Raw genomic sequence first — 20,994 nt, forward strand, 5'->3', positions numbered from 1 at the left:
TAGCAGAAAAACACCCCCAAAGCAAAATGTTTCCACCCCCATGCTTGACGGTGGGGACGGTGTTTTGGGGGTCATAGGTAGCATTTTTCTTCCTCCAAACACAGCGAGTTGAGTTAATTCCAAAGAGCTCTATTTTGGTCTCATCAGACCACAGCACCTTCTCCCAGTCACTCACAGAATCATTCAGGTGTTCATTGGCAAACTTCAGACGGGCCTGCACATGTGCCTTCTTGAGCAGGGGGACCTTGCGAGCCCTGCAGGATTTTAATCCATTGCGGTGTAATGTGTTTCCAATGGTTTTCTTGGTGACTGTGGTCCCTGCTAATTTGAGGTCATTAACTAACTCCTCCCGTGTAGTTCTAGGATGCTTTTTCACCTTTCTCAGAATCATTGACACCCCACGAGGTGAGATCTTGCGTGGAGCCCCAGAGCGAGGTCGATTGATGGTCATTTTGTGCTCCTTCCATTTTCGAACAATCGCACCAACAGTTGTCACCTTCTCTCCCAGCTTCTTGCTAATGGTTTTGTAGCCCATTCCAGCCTTGTGCAGGTCTACAATTTTGTCTCTGACATCCTTGGACAGCTCTTTGGTCTTTCCCATGTTGGAGAGTTTGGAGTCTGCTTGATTGATTGATTCTGTGGACAGGTGTCTTTTATACAGGTGACTAGTTAAGACAGGTGTCCTTAATGAGGTTGACTAATTGAGTAGAAGTGTCTAACCACTCTGTGGGAGCCAGAACTCTTAATGGTTGGTAGGGGTTCAAAAACTTATTTCACTCAATGAAATGCAAATCAGTTGCTATCTTTTATTTAAAGTTATTTTTTCGATTTTCCTTTTGATGTGCTATCTGCCACTGTTAAAATAAACCTACCATTGAAATGATACTGTTCTGAGACTTTTCATTTCTTTGTCATTGGACAAACTTACAAAATCAGTGAGGGGTCAAATAATTATTTCCTCCACTGTATACACAGGCTGAAAATCAGCCGCACGTGGCCAAAGCCTTAGTTTACATATATCAAAGAAGACAGAGGTCAAGTAATAGAGATTATATAATCATCTGTATTGGGTAGCATACATAACAATATGGTCTGTCTTCTTTTAAAAAGAAGGCCAACTATTTAACAGCAGTCATTGCCAAACTGTAGGAAAGCTTTTTTATCTCCTACTGTAGATACATAATCTTAAGGGCTGTGGCACACGAGGAGATTAGTCTCCGTGCAACAAATCTCCCTGAAATGCCATCCCACCGGCAAGAATGTAAATCGATTTCCCGAAATCGCAGAAGTTTTCTCTCAAGGCAACTTCTGCGAATATTAGTTTAGATTAAATATTTGCAGTATATTTTAGTTTTTTATCTTATTAAAAGGGAACTCTCTGAAGAAGACTTTACCAACAGAAAAATGATGTCTTATTCCTATGAAAGAATTTTGTCAAGTTGTCAAATCAATATTTATGTAAGACATCTTTTACCTTGGGTCATCATTTTTTGATGTTATGTTCACACACTTAAAAGTTTAACTAGGAAAACTATACATCATTTTTTTCAGAATTTCCCACATAGCATTAGGTACCAAGAAAAAACATCCTAAATATGAAAGCCAAGGGTTAACTGAACAGTTTGATGCCCATTATGCATAAGATTAGTAATGTATCTGGCATTTAGAGACCCCCAAAACGAAGTTAGTGCATACATATTTCATGGCATATATTTCTACCAAACACTGCCCGATTTACTGTATATACTCGAGTATAAGCCTAGTTTTTCAACACCCAAAATGTGCTGAAAAAGCCACTCTCGGCTTATACTCGAGTCGGGTGCCATGGGTCCCTCCAGACTAGCACCCTCCATCCTTTATGTGCAAATTAGGCCACCCGCAACCAAACCCTCCATTGCTGATTGAGCTAAGGGGGTAGTACTCTTAAAGGAACAGTAACACCAAAAAAATGAAATTGTATAAAAGTAATTACAATATTATCTACTGTTGCCCTGCATTGCTACAACTGGTGTGTTTGCCTCAGAAAGACTACTATAGTTTATATAAGTAAGCTGCTGTGTAGCCATGGGGGCAGCCATTCATCACCTACTCTAGTGAAGTCGGGGGACAGGGACCCTGTGAGCGAGAACCAGTTAGATAGTTACTCTTGTCGAGCACTTTCTAGGAAAGTGTGAAAGAGAGGGAAGGAAGCAAGAGCAGTTTTGGCTCCACCAAGGAAAGTAGCTTTCATACAGGCACTGTTGCTTCAGCATAGGGCCATGGTTAAGACATAGTAGACAGGCAGTATCTAAACCCTGCTCCACAGTCGGCTGTAGGACTCTTAAAGCTAGAGGTATTCTGAGGACTGAGGTATCTATCCTGACTGCTTCCATTGGGGTGCCAAGCCGACCAGGTGCATTTACCCCACCCAGACTCTAAAGGGGGTGGGATAAACCGTGTGCATCCTCTCTGTGCTGTCCTCAGAGTATTACTATCATATAACATCTGTATATGAGTATATTGCAATAACCCTGCACATTGATTGTCTTTGATAATAAACCAGTTTGATTGTTCAACTGCAAGAACCTTCTGGCATCCTTTATTGCTAAATTGAACTGCACACAGCTACAGTGAGTTGTAGTTCCACTACACCCCTGGATCCACTGGTTACTTCCACTTAGCAAAGGCCCATCCTGAAGGATTGAGTCGCATGTACCCCACGCTCTAAAACCTATACTTGCTGTGCTTTGGCTGTTTTACAGCCAAATAGGGGTTACAAATGCATACAAATTTTCACTTCTTGGTATGTGTATTATATGCTATAAGACCTCCTAAGGGCTCTGGCACACGGGGGAGATTAGTCGCCCGCGATTAACTCCCTGCCCCCTGCCATCCCACCGGCGAACATGTAAGTCGCCGGCGGGATGGCAGACGCGGCGGGGCGATTTGCGCGAAATCGCGCCGCCGCGTCTGCCATCCCGCCGGCAACTTACATGTTCGCCCGTGGGATGGCAGGGGTAGGCAACTCGGGGAGATTAGTCGCCCGCGAACAGGGAGTTAATCGCGGGCGACTAATCTCCCCCGTGTGCCAGAGCCCTAACAGTACAGAGACCCTAAAGAGACCATAAAGAATTGAATATAATCACTGATATAAAAATACAAAAGGTATTGCACAGTGCAATTAGCAATAAAAAAAATTTTAGGCAAAAAAATCACAATGCGATAAAAAAACACAGCCACAAAATGTGTGTGTGTATGTGTGTGTACACTTGGCAAATTGTGCATTATGTGCATGTGTGTGCAAGTATGTGTGAGTGCTGTGAATGTGTAAAAGCCGTGAATGTGTAAAAGCCTTAAATGTGAGTGTGTATTAGTTTAATGTGTATATTACACTAACCTGGGGTAGCAGGCTGCAAGATCCATCTGAAGGAGAAGGAAGGCACAGGGGATGATGAGGAAGGTGACCCAATAGGATTGTTTTATCTCTAATAAAGATTAATTATATCTTAGTTGGGATCAAGTACAACAGTCTGTTTTATTATTACAGGGAAAAATGAAATCAATTTTAAAAATCGAAATTATTTGATTAAAATGGAGTCTATGGGAGACAGGCTTTCTGTAATTAGGATCTTTCTGGATAATGGGTTTCTGGATAACGGATCCCATATCTGTACCATTAAATGTTTCAGACAGGGATAATGCTAAGGTGGCCCTGAATGGTCAATCTTGCCTTGGGTGGGTTCCAAAACTCCTTGGGTTGGAGTTTTCAGAACACTAATCCAGGGCAGCCTTGTGGATAGATAGGAAGCAGATGATATATGATACAAGTTTTAGGATGGCACACCATAAAAAAAATCTAAATAAACTAGGGTTCTTGCTGTAGGAGGAAACAATGGATACAGTTAACAGGGCACTCCTAAGAAAAAAATGCAAAAAAACCACCATCCACACCCACTGCACTCTCTCATCTTAAACCTTTCTATCTCGCTGCTCCTTACCTCTGGAACTCTATCCCTGAATCCCTCCGTAGGGAACACTCACCCACTCTCTTTAAGAAAAAGCTCAGCTGTTACCTTCTGGAGCACTAAAACATTATTTTGCCTAGTCCTGCGCTTAAGGGCAAATGCCCATACCTGATGCACTCTTACCTTCCAGTTTGTGCCTGTATGTTACCCAACCACTCAGATTGTAAGCTCTACAGGGCAGGGACCTCCTTCCTACTGTGTCTCATACCACATGGCACTTATATATACATACATATATATTTATTGTATTTATTTATTATATCACCTGTGTGTAATTTTGTATTCTGTAAGACTGTACAGCGCTGCGTATCCTTGTGGCGCTTTATAAACAAAGTTATACATACATACATATATACAAAATGCATTTTTATCTGAGGTGTGCCCTGTTGACTGTATCCATATAGCTGTAGGAGGCTGAATGATTAAAAGTCTATATTTTATATTGTTCCTATATCAGGGGACAATAATTATTACATAGTATCCCACAGAGGGAAAAAATTGGACTGTGATGGTAGCTCTGGTCTCTCCTTCCCACTAACTGCAATGGTTGTAGTTGAACGCCGTCAGTCGCCACTAGGAGCGATCTCTAGCCGCTTCTTCCTGCAGTACCCTGCTCTGAGCTGAAGGTGTCACTTTAGTACAAACAAGGAAGTGGAAATCAGACAGACAGGCACTGTCAGCGACATCACACGGAGACTGAAAGCTGTGTAACGCTCCTGTGAAGAGATCTAGGCTAACCACTCTAGTGCAGATATGAGGGGCACGGTGCTCACACTCTCCCTGTGGGGCCGCACGTAGCCTGCTTGCCCACACACAGACCTTGCTTGCCAACACACAGACCCTGATAGCTGGCTGGGAGTTTGTGGCTTGTACAAAGCATGGCTGCCGGCTGGGCTCCGCCTCGGTTGGAAGACTTTATACTGACGGAAAAACTGGGCAGTGGGTCATATGCCACCGTCTACAAGGCGTACAGGAAGGTAACATGTGCCCACATGGGATATTCCTTTCAGGCTTCAAAATCGTGTACTCTGCTGATTTATCTTTTCTCAATAATCCCTGTCTTATGTGAAGAGAATATTCTTCCTATTATGTGAAAATAGTGTTTCCAACAGAAGTGCTTTCACCATTTCTGAACAGCAGGCATCATACCTCCCACCCAGGATTAGTGAGGCACCAAAAGACTTGAGCTATGTGTAGCAGCTACTTGTTATCAGCTGGATATTTTGGGTTGTTTCTGTTGAGAAACAAACTTGCTCCATAGAAAAAGAAAAGCTGCCTCATCTACAAGTAGTTGTTTATGGGTTTATACATAGAGGGGGTCGGCAGTACTTGTAATTTTGTTCAGGGTTTGTGCACACTCGTGGAAGAATATTCTTCATTATTATCACTTATTTATGGGTAATTTCAGTATGATTAGATCGTTTGATCCCCTGGCCAGATGTGGTCCTCAATCCAACTGTAAAATCAAACCTGCCCTATGTGGTTCCTGTGTTTACATTCCCCATAAAGAAGAATGGAGCCAGCTATCTCCTGCGTTTCCGTGTAGAGGAAAACAGAAAAGCTTCTGCATGGGAACGCAAATAAAAATGCAGTTTGTAACACCCCATAGCCAGTACAGTAGCTGCACTTTAATTTGCTGGGCCCCACAACCAAATCATTTTTGAGTGACCCAACCTTTAGTATGATAGCTTATTTATTGAAATGTGGTGACATTGCTTATCAATAGTAAAATATCTTTTCACATGCACATCCAGGCCTCTCCTTCTGTTTCCGCCCAGTGCTCAGAGATTATGGGAGGCGGCACCCCCAACCAATATAGATTCCCAACAAAATTGTTTATCAGCCAGGGTCTTTTATTGCCCTATACACTCTCAGAGCTGTGACAGATGGGGAGATTAGTCGCCCGCGACAAATCTCCCCAAAATGCCATCCCACCAGCTGGTGGGATGGCATACACAGCGCGGCGATTTGCTGATATTGCCGAAGTTGCCTTGAGAGGAAACTTCGCCAATTTTGGTGCCGCGTATGCCATCCCACCAGCGATTTACATTCTAGTCGGTGGGATGGCATTTCAGGGAGATTTGTCGCGTGGCGACTAATCTCCCCATCTGCCACTGCCCTCAGACTTCCAACAGTTGCAGCCTCTGCTTCTCTATTGGTAAGCCCCTGCCTCATTAGCTTGAGGGATTTCTTGGCATGACCTGGTTTGGGCACACCATATCTATTCTATAGGGCCAAATAATACTAAGTAAATTTGTGAATGTTTCACCCCACTGTATTCTGCTATTCACCCCCTCTAAAACACTAGGTGCACACAATGCATACAGCTCACTGTTCATTTTCGAGGAAAAGTGCTGTGGCTTTGTGCATCAGGTAACTTTATTAAAACTTGATTCCTTACTTTTTTCACGAGTGGAATGACTATAACTCTGAAATAGCAAAAGGCATATTTGTTTTTTTAAATTAAAACTCAGTTCATTTGGTCATTGACAAAAACAGACAATAGAAGTCATCAGGTGCCTTAAAACACATGAATTCAATTAACATGTGGTACCAATCAATTGATAATGCAAAGTTTATTTCCTTTTGCAAACATTTTCCACGCTGTTTGCAGGCTGTATCTGGGCTATTATGCCTTGCGCTCTAACTTTTCTCCTTCCTTATTATGGAAGCCATAATATTCTTGAACATTCTCTTTTCTGTCACGTGAATGTCTTTCTTCTGTTCCGTTTTATGTGTAAATTTAATTGAGTGATGCTGAAGAGTATCATGGGAACAGATCTTCCCCTACCATCGAGTGATAGGACCACCTAATCTATGGCATAGGTGATTCCATTATTATGTGTACCCTAACTTTGGGTATAGGAGCCCTTTTATGCCCAAAAGCTGCTGTTTGTTGTATGCCAAAAAGTGTTCTAGTAAATGCTGAATAAATGTGCTGCCTCTTGCCTTTTTTGGTAATGGAACCTTTTGGTGACTTCTAATATTTTTTCAATTAGATGGTAATATTATTCCCTATGTAAACACACCTAAAAGTCCAATGATAACTCACAACTGTTCTGCTGTTTTGAGTTTTTATGTATGTATAAGGAAGAAAGACTTGTGACAAGCAGAAAACATAACTATGTCATTTACATTTTGTCTTATCATTATTAAGTATTCTGTAGTTTTCAGGTGCCAATAATTAAGCCATCTTCATGTAAATGTAACAGATTTTTTAAGTGAATCTACATCTTAACCCCTTAAACTTTTTTTTAATTTTGCCTCTGATAGAGAAACTCTCGAGAAGTCGTGGCCATTAAATGTGTTAGCAAGAAAAGTCTGAACAAAGCAGCAGTAGAGAATCTTTTAACTGAGATTGAAATTCTGAAGACCGTTCATCATCCACACATTCTTGAACTAAAGGACTTTCAGGTCAGAGGGCAGCATTCTCATGCATGGTTCCACTGTGAGACATATCTTTAGTTGACCCACACTGGGCATTTTCTACATCAGAATATTTTACATAGATTTCTAAAGTAAAAAAGGAAGGGCGGGAGCTCTGGTGCCTGCATTTTTTCCCCTACACAGCTTTCTGCACTCTTGTTTGTCAGTGAAGTTAAGTCCTGGTAAAGCCACATGGGGATTGGATGGACTGGAAGAGAAATTCAAACCATCCAATCCCTGTGCAGCTGTACTGGGACATAAACGAGCAATATTAAAAGCTGTGTAGAGGGTAGAAATACAGGCACCAGAGCTCTTTCCCTAAGGGCTCTGGTACACGGGGAGATTAGTCGCCCGCGGCAAAACTCCCTGCTCGCGGGCGACTAATCTCCCCGAGTTGCCTTCCCCCTGCCATCCCACCAGCGAACATTTAAGTCGCCGGCGGGATGGCAGACGCGGCGGGGCGATTTTGGGAAATCGCCGAAAAAGCCTCGCGATTTTTTTTTTTCGGCGATTTGCGCAAAATCGCGCTGCCGCGTCTGCCATCCCGCCGGCGACTTACATGTTCGCCGGTGAGATGGCAGGGGAAAGGCAACTCGGGGAGATTAGTCGCCCTCGAGCAGGGAGTTTTGCCGCGGGCGACTAATCTCCCCGTGTACCAGAGCCCTTACTGCAGCTCACTGACAGCAGGGGGCCCAGCTAATCCAAGTAAGTGCAGCACTGTTTTGCTTGTTCATCACCCAGATAGAAAATCTCTCTATCTTATGACTTCGTTGTGGGATTACTGTGATGATTTCTCACTTCTCCATTGAGCCTTTTGCAGACTTTCTTTTCTTTTTTTTTTTTTTTTTTTTCACAGTGGGACCAAGACTACATATTTTTAATAACAGAGTACTGTGCTGGGGGGGACTTGTCTCGCTTTATCAGGACACGAAGAATTCTCCCTGAGAGGGTTGTGCAAATTTTCTTACAACAACTTGGTAATGCAAACCTTTAAAAGAGTATCACTCTTTTCTAATGTTTACACACTCTTTTCCTCTAATTTCTGTATCTTTTTCTTGATTTACTTCTTCTTATGTATCCTTTTGTCTTGCACAATCTGATATTTTGTGCTTTTGGATTCACAGAATATTCTTCTGCTCTTCATGGGTACACCAAGGTATTTGAGCACCCTAGTATAGGAACTTTGGGGACCCCATTTTACTGAATTGCGGGACACCTTACATAATATTCCCATATTGACCTGCTGTACTAACTTAGTCATGCCATACTTTCTGTTATCTTCTGTGTCTACTGTTTAGTCTCTCTGTTGTCAAATTTTATTTACTTGCAGTCCCTGTTTTGGTGAGCTTAATTATGTTGCTGTATTTTGTAATAAATTCATCCCTATTTCTCCAATGTAGATTTTTGGCCTGTCTTTACCATCTGTCTTAAATGATGAATATTTGAGTGCTGTGTTTCTTTTTTCTTTTTTTTATACAGCTAGCGCTTTGAAATTTCTGCATGAGGGGAACATTTCCCACTTGGACTTAAAACCTCAGAATATCCTTCTGAGCAGGTTGGATAGGCCTCACCTCAAACTTGCTGGTAGGAAAAATAGAATTTACAGGGACAAAGAAATACATTAAGGATATTTGATCTGTAACTTTTTTTTCGTTTCATATTTAGATTTTGGCTTTGCTCAGCATATGTCATCTGATGATGCACCTCAGGCCCTTAGGGGATCACCTCTTTACATGGCTCCTGAGATGGTGTGCAGCAGGCACTATGATGCCCGTGTAGATTTGTGGTCTGTTGGGGTGATACTATATGGTGAGTAGTAGTATATATGATGCAAAGACATAAATAGGGCTACCAGAAGTACAGACAAGAATAAGGGTACTAGATAAACCTAGAGAGAAACTTACTGTATGTACACAGTAATATCTCCTAAGATGTAAATATGCCAAAGCTTTTCTATGCATATTTCTGTGTCATTTTCAGTTAGAATCAAAGTCTTGCAGGCTTGTTTGTTTTTTTAAAGATGTATGCCATGCATTAAGTAGCCTAAATGCTAGCATTCTGTAAGATAGAAGTTTGCAATTATTCTGTATATAGCTAACTTATATTTTATTTTGCATACCTATTACATGACAGAAGCATTATTTGGGAAACCACCATTTGCATCAAAATCATTCTCTGAGCTGGAGGAGAAGATATGCAGCCACAAGACAATAGAGGTAATAAACAGAAGGTAAAGTGGAAGTGACAAAGAGCAAATGCAGAGGAAATTAGAAGTTCATGAGTATATCAGGGATTAGAACAGTTTTTTTTTTATGAAAGTGAATATAAAACGGTTGACAGCCACAAAAAGTATTTCAGCTAACATTTTTATAGGCGGATCTCATTATAGAAGGGAAGGCCAGAAAACAGAACCTAATCTTTACATGAAAGTAGGGAACAAGAAAAAACTAGGGCTGTTCATAATTGCAGCAAGTGATATTGAGAATATTTCTGCTATCACTGGTTCTGAATATTACAGTTAAATCTATTTCCTTGCTTAGAACTTTAGCTTCTTCCTCCAATGTCTTATTATGCCTTATGCTTTTTGCCCTATTTCCTCACCTTCCATGTGCTTCAATTTCTGCTGTTTCAGCTCCCCACTAGACCACGTTTATCTTCTGAATGTCGGAATCTACTACAGCGACTCCTGCAGAGAGACCCTGACAAGAGAATCTCATTTGTGGAATTCTTCACTCACCCTTTTGTGGATTTGGAGCACATGCCTTCTGCAGAGTCCCTGGAGAAAGCTGTGAGTGAAAGATCACATTGCAACTTTTATGGTTGTCTATTCATATATTACTGTGTACATACAGTAAGTTTTCCATCTGTGACTTCTCCTCTTTGTATGCACAGACTAGACTAGTTGTAGAAGCAGTGGAGAAGGATAGTTCTGGTGAACACTCAGCTGCCCTCACCTTATACAGCAGAGCCCTGGAGTATTTTATACCTGCACTGCACTGTAAGTACTCATAAATACTGCCTTTTACTGTATAATCACACAAGCAAATATATTCATATATAGCTAGCTGTGGATAAAAAGGGAACCCACTATTTATGAATCTGAAACAACTTAGAATAACTAAGTGGTTTATGCACTAAGTGACAGGTGAAAGTGTCAAACCTTTGTCCAGCTGCAGTTCAGACAAATGCCCAAGGGCCGCTGTCTTTAACTGCGCCTCTGGGCCCCTGGGGCTGCTTCCAGTCAGGATTCTGCAGTTTGTCCCAGCCCCGCCAATCTAACTAACCTGTTAATAAGAGGTTGGGCAGGTCATAATTAACACCTTTGCACAATATAAATTGTCCTATTGCTACACATCAGCCCTTCACTGGCTCCCAATCTCAACTCAAATCAAGTTCAAATCAAGGCCCTGAAGCCCCTCCCTATATCTCAGCTCTGATCTCAAAGTACACTCATTCACGGAACCTTATTTCTAAGACTGACAGGTCCCCTTTAAAATTTCTGAATAAGGAGTTGTAGTGTTGAGATTGTCCATTGCTTTCTCACAGTTCTCTGCCCCATCTTCTGACAGTTTCCTGCTTTTTCTTTAATTTCTCTGTTTTCACTGTGATGCACACAGACACAATACAGCAGAATGGGAAATGGCCATTCTTATTTGAGACTGTCTGAATATGTGCTTCTTTCATTGAAGGGACATGCAACTCAACACAGATAATAAATTAAAGGTGAATCCAACACACAGATTGTTTTGTGTGTTTTTTCACTGCAGACTGAAATACAGTGTAAATACCATAGCAATATCCTGGCTTATCTTATTTTGCAGTAAATTAATTAACTTTAGAGTAATATTTTCGTTATTTGAAAAAGTACAAAGGTGTCAGTATAGTGTATGGTAATTTGTTTCTCAGCTCCTACTAGGTTATCAAACTGTTTAGGGTGATAATTCTTCTGGACCTTACACCAATGACCCAGACTATGCTGGCCAACATTCTTGCTGAATAGATGAGCTGGCTTTTTGGGGAGTGTTCACCAGTATATATTCTGTGATAATCACAAAGTAAAATAATGTCTGTAAGATTGTCTGAGATTGACTTGTTTACTTTATTACAATTTTGTGATTAAAAGAATAAAATATTTATGATGTGCTTACCCAGATAGGCCATTGTGGTTGCCTGTTGGTTCAGATTTCTTAAAACCAGCCAGCCTTTGGTTTAGCCAAAAAAAAAGATTTTAATTGGAACAGCTCAATAAGTCTGTGTGATCTCAGAATTCAGTTCAATGCATCAATTTTTTTATTTATACATACATTTATATATGTATATATATGGAAATGCTGTGTTCCTCTGGAAATGCAGAGTTCTACAGGTATGGGATCTATTATCCAAAAACATGTTATCCATACAGCTCCAATACACAGGTATTTAATTTACAGAGTCCTGGAAATCTTGGATGTTTTTGACTGAATTTCCTTTTAGGGTTTAAATGCTGGAAAATTACCTACCAACCATTTCTATTAAATAAACCACCTGGATAAGTAGTGAAATGTGTATACAATTAATCAAATCCAATTGATACTGTATGTCATAACCTTGAATAAAAAACCTTCAAAGGCAATACAAATTACACTTACATATAACTATTGTATATGTAATACCCACTATACTATGTATAGTGGGTAGTCCATTAGGGTTAAAATTGCTTGTAATATCATATGTTTGGGTTTACAAGTGCTTTGAATTTTTAATTGTTTTTCATATATTTGAAATGACTATATTCTGTTTTTTATAGATGAATCAGATGTCAGGCGGAAAGAAGCAATAAGATCGAAGGTAAGTTGAAACTTCTGACTGTATATAGAGCTTCTTATGGGCTAGTATCACCCTATGGCATCTGCCAGTGTTTACTGTGAGCCAGTATCAATGAAATTATCTCTTTATTGCAACTAAACATTAACATGTGCCAATTAGTATTGGTTTTATAGAAATATAGAGAAAATGAATATGCTGGGCACATAGCAGATCTTGCTCTTGTATTTATTTTACAGAAAACTACACTGTTGTACCACAACTATTTACAATTTAATAGGACTGAAAACCCTAGTCTAAGATGATACATTGTATAACAAGGCTTATTATTGTCTCTTCAGGTCTGTCAGTACATTTCCAGAGCAGAAGAACTGAAGGTGCTGGTATCTTCCAATAACAAGACTCTCCTGATGCAGGGCATCTCAGGTTGGGAACTTCTAAAAGGTGGGCGCCAGAGTAAAGAACATTGTGTTTTGTTCTTACTCTTTTCTGTTATTGCTTTTATTTATTTATGCTGCAGTTTATTTTGTTTCCTTGTTTTACTTCTAATAAGTAACTATGAGCGCAGAAGCTTAAAGGAGAAGGAAAGGCTACTAAAGAGTTAATCTCAAGCTGCAGGCATACCTTCAGTTGTCTCAATAGTGCCCTTAAGTCTCCCCATATTTCTCCCGTTCAGATGATCAGAAGCCAAACAGGAAGAAAAAATGCTGAGCTGTGTAAAGAAAGTTCCCATAATGCCTCCCTCCTGCACAGACACCCAGACCAAGTGAACATGCTTAGTTTGTAAGACAGCTTCCTGCTGATTGGCTTAGATCCACATTCCTAAGGGGGGGAGTGAGTTCTTAGCATTCTTGAGGGAAGGGGGAGCAAGAGAGGGGAGAAAGAGAAAGCTGCTGTCTCTGGCACATGAATTACTGACAAAAGAAATCTTTTGACAGAGAAGTCAAAGCAGCATTTCTGAGTATTTACATAGACCTTTCTGATAAAGCTTACTTAGTTTTTACCTTTCCTTCTACTTTAAATTGTTAAAGAGGCATTAAAGGACCTATTCAGTATAAAACTGGACCTGGTTTAATAAGCTATGTAAAATAATAAATGTTTTCAATAGATAGGTAGCAAAAAATGTAATCTAAAAAGTCTGGAGTGATTGCATGTCTAATGTAATGGTCAGAACACAACTTCCTCCTTTGCAGCTCTCTAACCTATTACCAGTCATTAACCAATCAGTGACTTGAGGGTGGGGGGCATAGGGGACATGTTCAGTTAGTTTGCTATTGAATCTGACCTGGATCAAAAGCAAACTAAATCAACAGTTATGTCCCTTGCACCCCCCCCCCCCCCCAAGTCACTGACTAAATAAGAGGTTAGAGAGCTGCAAAGGAAGTAGTCTGGCTATTATGTTATACATCAGCTCATTCCAGCATTTGTAGATTACATTTTTGGCTACATTTTGCACAAACATTTATTACAATTTATTAATAAAAATTCCTCTTACAAGTGTCGAAGCGCAATAAGCGTGTGAAACAAATAGTAAGGCCCAACGCTTTTATCAATCGCATGACTTCCTCAGCGGAATGCCCCACTATTCTTATGTGTACATTTTGCACAACCCTTATCTTTTGTTCTCTGTTTTGTTTTTGCACTGAACTGTTCATATATATATATATATATATATATATATATATATATCTCAATCCAAATGGTGTCCGCACTCCAAGGCTCAATATTCTGCGGGGTGCTTAGCCAAAATTGTGTATGCATAGAAAATAATCATCTGTGGCCAGCACACCCTTCAATGTTTCACCAAAATTTTTTTTATTGCAGATATATTGTTAAAACCAACGTTTCGGTCCTTGTTAGGACCTTTCTCAAGGACTTTCTCACTGAACTGTTCATATATATATATATATATATATATATATATATATATATATATATATATATATATAATATTGCATTGCAACTGTCTTGTTTGTTATATTTTGTACCACCATCTTTTATTTTGCATGGAGTAAGAAATGGCGCAGGACAAACCACGACTCTTCTCTGCTTTGGAGGTGGCCTCAGCTGCAGTTGCGAAAGTAAGTGGGAGGAATGGAAGGAACCAAAGATTCAGTAGTTACTGTCTCTGCTTGATTCAACCCTCAATTTATTGTTTTTCCAGGATGAGGAGGGCTGTGCTAGTGATGCCCTGGACCTTTACCAACAGAGCCTTGGTGAACTCCTGCTAATGTTATCAGGTGAGAATGAATGCATTTGTATAATGTGAAGGAAGGGTGAATGAACATGGTGTTTACATTATGGATTTTTTTTTTTTTTTTTTTTTTTTTTTTTTCAAAACGGGTAGTGGAGAATACAGGTGGAGGTCAGTAATTGAAGAACTCTGATATTAAGCTGATGGCACACAGGGATTTTTTCCTTTTGTATTTCAACTCATCACATTAACTTGAATTAAAAACAGGGCCACTACTGCAGCTTTTTAGCTGAGGATTATCTGGTGGATGGTTTTATGCTAAAAGTTGTCAGTACCACAAATGAAGAGCATCATTTTCGTTTTTGTAATTATATTATACGTTTTTAGGGCACATACACATGTTCTGTATCCTTTAAATAGATGTAGCAGAACACTGCTGAGAAATTTATTACATCTTAATTTAACAATCCCTGTAAATTCATTATATGCCTGCTGAATATAATTACTAATTTTGGTTTGACGTCTTACAGCAGAATCACCTGGAAGAAGAAGGGAGTTATTGCATGCTGAGGTAGGTGTTGGAACAAACCAACATTAACCATGAATCCTTTTGAGGTTTAATGCATGACAACATGTTTCTTCTTTCAGATACAAACAATAATGGGGCGTGCAGAATTTTTAAAGGAGCAGGTAAATATAGTCACAAGACAAGAAAAAAAAAGCTTGTGTGACAGGGTTTTAAAGTGCTGTGTTAAAGGAACAGTAAATGAAAAAAAAAATGAAAGTGTATAAAAGTAACTAAAATATAATGTGCTGCTGCCCTGCACTGGTAAAAGTTGTGTGTTTACTTCAGAAAGTCTACTATAATTTATATAAATAAGCTGCTGTGTAGCCATGGGGGCAGCCATTCAAAGAAGAAAAGGCACAGGCACATAGCAGATAACAGATAAAACACTATTGTATTCTACAGAACTTATCCGTTATCTGCTATGTAACCTGTGCCTTTTCTCCTTTTTTCCAGCTTAAATGGCTGCCCCCATGGCTACACAGCAGCTTATTATATAAATTATAGTAGTGTTACTGTAGCAAACACACCAATTTTACCAGTGCAGGGCAACAGTGCATTATATTTTTATTACTTTAAAGCTCTTTTATTTTTTGGTGTTACTGTTCCTTTAAGGTTGTAAAATGGGTAGAGTTAGGGGGTACATAAAAGCAGATCTTGCAATTTGATCCTACTGTTAAAAAAAGCAGATCATTGGCAAATTTGGTTTGCATGCAGTGATATCTAAACCTGCCATTACAAGCCTTGATCTGATTATTTGGGCAGTTTCCCAAATAATCAGATTAGGTGGTCAGTCCATTACTCCTTGCAGATGATAACTGTATATATAGATTAGTATGAACCAAGATGTCTAATTCTGAGCTGATTCTTATCTGTACTTATGGATAGATGATGGCCAGTTTGGTCCTAAATTGCCCAATATTTTCCAGCCTTGTGCATCCTGCTCATCTTTGGTGACTTAAATCATATGCATTGGAACTGGGAAGGCCAGGGGAACATGACCCCTAAAAAATTGTACTGTACCCCAAACACTTTTATTTTTTAACTGCTTTTTTTTTTCCCACACATTGGTGTCCGTGGTTCTACTAATTATGAACACTGGGGCTGCCACGGGCATATGTTCCCTGGTTCTCCATAATAAGCTCTCCATTCATACATTGACAGTTCAGTCGATTCAAAAGCTCTGTTTACTTATGGAGTGAGACTTGCAATACTTGCAAGTATTGATGTGCCCTACAGAAGCAGAAAATTTAAACCCGACCAGGACTACCAATGCATGTATTTAATGTTGCATTTAAAGCAAATAATGTTGAAAGAAAGGTAGAACACAATGAAAAAGCAAGGAGGAGTTAGGAGGATGCTAAGTCAGAAAATGTAGGGAGAAGGAGGACAAAAGGAGAGATACAAATGAGAATGACAAATTGTAGAATACAAGGCGTAACTTGGAAAAATATAAAAATATGAGTTGAAGAGAAGAAAAAAATAAAGTAAGGGAAAAGAAAACAGCATGTAGTAGAGAAATATTGGAATACCAGAACAGCAGTAGAGAGGAGGGTGGAGCAAACAAGGGAAGAGGGAGAGGAGAGGAGAAAAATATGGGACACAAACTGAAAAGTGAGGCAAATAAAAGTAAAAGTAAAACACAAAAGAACAGAGAAAACTCGAATATAAGATGATAAGGGAATTAAATCGCATAGAGTCATTGAATTACTCAAGGCATACTTCTTAAATAATTGTGATGTTTTTGTGACAACAAAATGGTGTGATCTCTTTGGTACTTGATGTGGGATGGATTAATGCACATTCCTCCACTATACTTGGACATTGTATGGTAACTTGATAATTTTATCATCTTAACTAATAAAAGAACAGGCATTGATGAATCTTCCCTTTTGTAGGTTATTAGTAAAATTTGTCAGACCAATTGCACTTAAAATGCATTTGATTGCTCGTACAGTTGGAGTGCAGTAGTAGAGCTCTGGTGGAACGCCATATTACTCTTATGTTGCTGCCTATGCGTTCATAAAAATTTGAATTTCCTGCCTTATAAATGCAATCAGTTGCTGCACAGCTTCCCCTCCTACTCCAGTTCAGGATACTCTGTTTCTTTGTAGGGGAGGGAAATAAGGCAGTATTTGGGCTGCAAGTACCAACTATTTCTCAATGTATACAATGTGCTGTGGCATTAGTATCTACTGTTAATTGTATAATTTGCTTGCCGTGCAGGTATAATGTGTTTGTGATGCCAGTATGGGATGCAAGCATTAAAATATTTCCAGATTTAGGTGCAAAATATGTGTCATGACCAGTGGCCAGCTGGATCTGTCATGACCAAGTGGCCATAGGGGTGATTTAGGAGCCACTGATAGTAGTATCTGGAGTAATGTTTTGGCATCATGTTTGGAATAATGCACAAGCAAGCTTACTGGAATGCAAGACAGGGGAGGTCCAAGGTTTAGCACAAAGAAAGTGCAGTAGTTAGGGCAGGTGGAAAACAGGCACAGTGAGGGACAGACCAAGGGTACAAAACCAGTGCTTACATCCTTTCATAGTATAATGTGCGTGGGCTGCTGAGTTCACAAGTCTGATCTATAATATGACAGTGATAACATTTATTTAATGTTATAGTGCAATGGAGATGCCATTAACATTCAGCAGCAGTTGTGTGAAGTAGTGGTAGTGCATTCTACTAAAATATACTTTTAAAAAATAAGCATCTGTGCATATCTCACAACTTTATCTAGTCCCTCCTGCTTTCTGTAAGTGTGCACTCCACCATACACCACTGAAACACTTTCTCATCCTCTTGAGCCAAAGTAAAGTTGCAAAACTAACTGACTATCTGAAAAACATTGTAATAAATTAATGTTGGCTAATTTACCTAGTACTGCAATAAAGCTTACAAAGCATACATATCAACAACCCAACCCATTCGGTATGGTGCACTTGTGAAGGCACTGTTTAAGGTGAATTGACTGTAATGGGTGGGGAATGTAAAAGTGCAAGGGACATGCTGTACATGTTCCCCTTCATGCCCCCACCAAAAAAGCCTTTTCAGCTGCCTATGATTTGATTTATGGATAAAACCAGTATTCGCCCTCTGGGTACATAAAACATTTCTTAGGAAAAGGAAATTTGGGTGCTTAAGTTCCTTTGCTAGATCAAATTCTTTATTAATTTTCTCCTGCGTAGATGAAAACCTCTCAGTGGAAATCGGAATCTCTGGGACAAGAGGTGCTATCAGAGTCTGTCCGTAACTGTAAGTTCAGAAAGCTGTGCACTCTTAGTTTTTGTTTCTGCCATGAGTTCTGCCACTGCCATATCCCTAAACTTCTCCTTGCCTCTCTGCAGTCCTTTCCAACTTATGTAGCCATACGTTAGGATTGTTGTGTGTACAGTCAAAGGACAATAAAGCTTGTTTGTGCATGCCATACCAGTGCAGATAGTTTCACTAATATACTCACTCTTCTTAGACAAATATAAATACTTGATCCTCCTTGTTCTGCTTTTGTCAATTATCCCATTTTTATTTCTTCCTAATGACATCCTTTTGATGTACTATTTTTGACAACTTATTTTTCTGAATTGTTTGCAGCTTGTTCCCTGCAGTGAAATCTTTGTGCATATACACTGACTGTTCACCCAAGGTGATACTATATGTCTGTCTGTCTAAATTATTACATATTAAATTATTTTCTTCTCTGTTCTGTGTTTTGTGAATTTTACAGTATTTAAGAACAAAATAACATTAATCATGCACATATATAAAAACATAAATAATGTTGTACACACTGTTTTTGCAACTTCTTACACTCTAGCACATTATTGTATACATTCTTTTGACTTGATTGCACACCAGCTATATGAAAACTGTTGTAAATGCAACATTTGTAATACAGGTATGGGACCTGTTATCCAGAATGCTCGGGACCTGGGGTTTTTCTGAAAAAGCATCTTTCCATAACTTAAGTCTGCTAAAAAATCATTCAAACATGAATTAAACCCAATAGAATTGTTTTGCATTCAATACGGATTAATTATATCTTAATTGGCATCAAGTACAAGGTACTGTTTTATCATTACAAAGTAAAACGGAAATTTTTAAAAATTAGAAGTATTTGCTCATAATGGAGTCTATGGGAGATGGTCTTTCCATAATTTGGATTTTTCTGTATAACGGGTTTCCAGATGACTGATTCCATACCTGTATTGCATTTTTAAATTAAACAGGAGCTTTATTAAAATAAGCCCCTTATTCTTCATATTGATAAATAATCTCTGTTATTTTTGCAAAAAATAAATGTATGAAGCATTTCAGGAATATGAAAACACTCAGTATAGTGTTGCTTAGGAAAAACAAGGGATGTGGGTGTAGCATAACATCTCCAGTCTATTTATAGGTAGAAGACAGATATCAACTTTCTTTCTACTTACACAATGTATGCAAGTTGCCTCAAATGTTTAGGCATAGCAATAACAGACACTTGTTCTGGAATTCTGCCTTTAGAAGTTTATGTTCTTTCTCTACTTTATCTTTTTGTTTCTTCTTTTTTTAATAAATTACCATTCCCTTAGTTTGTACAAAGAATATGATCCACTTTATAGGGTTCTGATCCACCAGTAACCTGTTCCCAGCTTGATTAGATGAAGTATTTGCCTTTTAACATAAATAGTTGTCTGCAAACTCATTTCTCACATTTATCTCGGGTGTAAACCTTTCAGTTAGGTTGTTTGTTACTGAGCTAAGTTGTTCTAGGACTTCTATTTTCCCATGTTTACTGCCTTAGTAGGCAAATGTAAAATCCATTTAAAGTCTAAAAACTGTCATCACACTTCGGGCCAAAGAAAATACATCCCTAAAGAAATTCACTGAGACAGAGCAAATTGCTGTTTAATAGTTTACTGCAATAACAATCACCTCTGAGATGTTATAGGCTGTTGTCCTGCATTACAAATATTTTTTCCATCTCATCTGTGGACCAGTATTTATAAATACATTTTGTGGCTGATTCACAGCCCCTCTGAAATCTCCCCTCTGAAATCTCAAGTCTTAATTCTGGGATTTTGGGAAGTTCCATATTTTCAAGATTTGGAGAAGCTATATTCACTCAAGATTCCAGGAAAATAATGACATTGCACAGACCCTTCACTAAAATATCCCCCACCTATTCCTAACCAATGTAGTGCAGCTGATAAATGTAATTTATTTTTCCAACTGGTTTTCCTGGCTGTTCTTGTGTTACCACATACCTGACTGTACATATTCTGTTTAGAAAAAATCTCTACTATACTAGAGGCCCAGTGAGAGTTAAACTGGTCTGTAGTTAAGATCCCATCAGAAGCAATCTTGGTTGTGCTTTTAATACCTTGGGGGTGAGTAACAGCGTTATCGCTACCCATAATAAATGTTTTGCAGCAAACCTGCTAAAGCTTTTTTTTCCTATTTTTTGGATTCTGCTGCCTATAGCATAATCCATAAAAAAGATGTTTTATGATAAACATTTGGAGAGTTCAGAAAAACAACATTTACATTTTATTTTACATAGGAACAAAGAAAAATGAAACTGTGGCATAAGGAAAGTTTAGACACCCTTCTATTTGTCCACTGGTAAAACTGTTGTTGCAAGGTCTTTGACCCTTATTACATCATTAGGCCTTAATGGTCATTAGGAGTTGCCACCTGTTGACAGTTGCAGAGTTTAATAAAATCTCTGACACCCCAAACTTTGGGTGTCAACAACCATTAGTTCCTCTAAGCAACTGAGTTGCAGATCTGCTATCTACAAAGCAGGGGAAGGCTATAAAAAGATTGTGGAAAGCTTGAAGTTTTTCCTGTATGTAATGTCATTAAGAAATGGCAATTATGGTGAACTGTTAGGGCAAGATCTAGAAGAACAAGAAGACTTTCAGAGAGAGCAGCAAATCCTCATAACTGAAAAGGACCAGCAGAAAGGTTTTGCTGACACAGGAGTTGTGCTGCGTTGCTTGTACAAACATGATCT

General features: G+C 39.1%; 1 protein-coding gene across 4 annotated transcripts; it reads left to right on the forward strand.

The window, feature by feature from the left end:
- The first annotated feature begins 4,635 nt into the window (after positions 1–4,635).
- On the forward strand, positions 4,636–20,953 carry ulk3 (unc-51 like kinase 3). 4 transcript variants are annotated; one of them, XM_012965931.3, is made up of 17 exons: positions 4,636–4,981; positions 7,278–7,418; positions 8,287–8,407; positions 8,910–9,014; positions 9,096–9,239; positions 9,564–9,646; positions 10,063–10,218; positions 10,323–10,428; positions 12,217–12,257; positions 12,575–12,677; positions 14,250–14,314; positions 14,398–14,473; positions 14,958–14,998; positions 15,076–15,117; positions 18,185–18,251; positions 18,588–18,639; positions 20,871–20,953. In XM_012965931.3, exons 1-16 carry the CDS (start codon positions 4,883–4,885, stop codon positions 18,602–18,604), a joined length of 1,407 nt encoding a protein of 468 aa, XP_012821385.1. In that variant the 5' UTR covers positions 4,636–4,882; the 3' UTR covers positions 18,605–18,639; positions 20,871–20,953.
- Positions 20,954–20,994: the final 41 nt, after the last annotated feature.

The sequence above is a fragment of the Xenopus tropicalis genome, chromosome 3 (assembly GCF_000004195.4).
Source record: "Xenopus tropicalis strain Nigerian chromosome 3, UCB_Xtro_10.0, whole genome shotgun sequence".
NCBI lineage: Eukaryota > Metazoa > Chordata > Amphibia > Anura > Pipidae > Xenopus > Xenopus tropicalis.

Coding starts and splice junctions, on each gene's coding strand:
- ulk3 (XM_012965931.3), top strand. CDS start 4,883: ATGGCTGCCGGCTGGGCTCCGCCTCGGTTGGAAGACTTTATACTGACG. Junction 10,429..12,216: donor TTTTATACCTGCACTGCACT/GTAAGTACTCAT, acceptor TGTTTTTTATAG/ATGAATCAGATGTCAGGCGG. Junction 12,678..14,249: donor AGGTTGGGAACTTCTAAAAG/GTGGGCGCCAGA, acceptor GCATGGAGTAAG/AAATGGCGCAGGACAAACCA.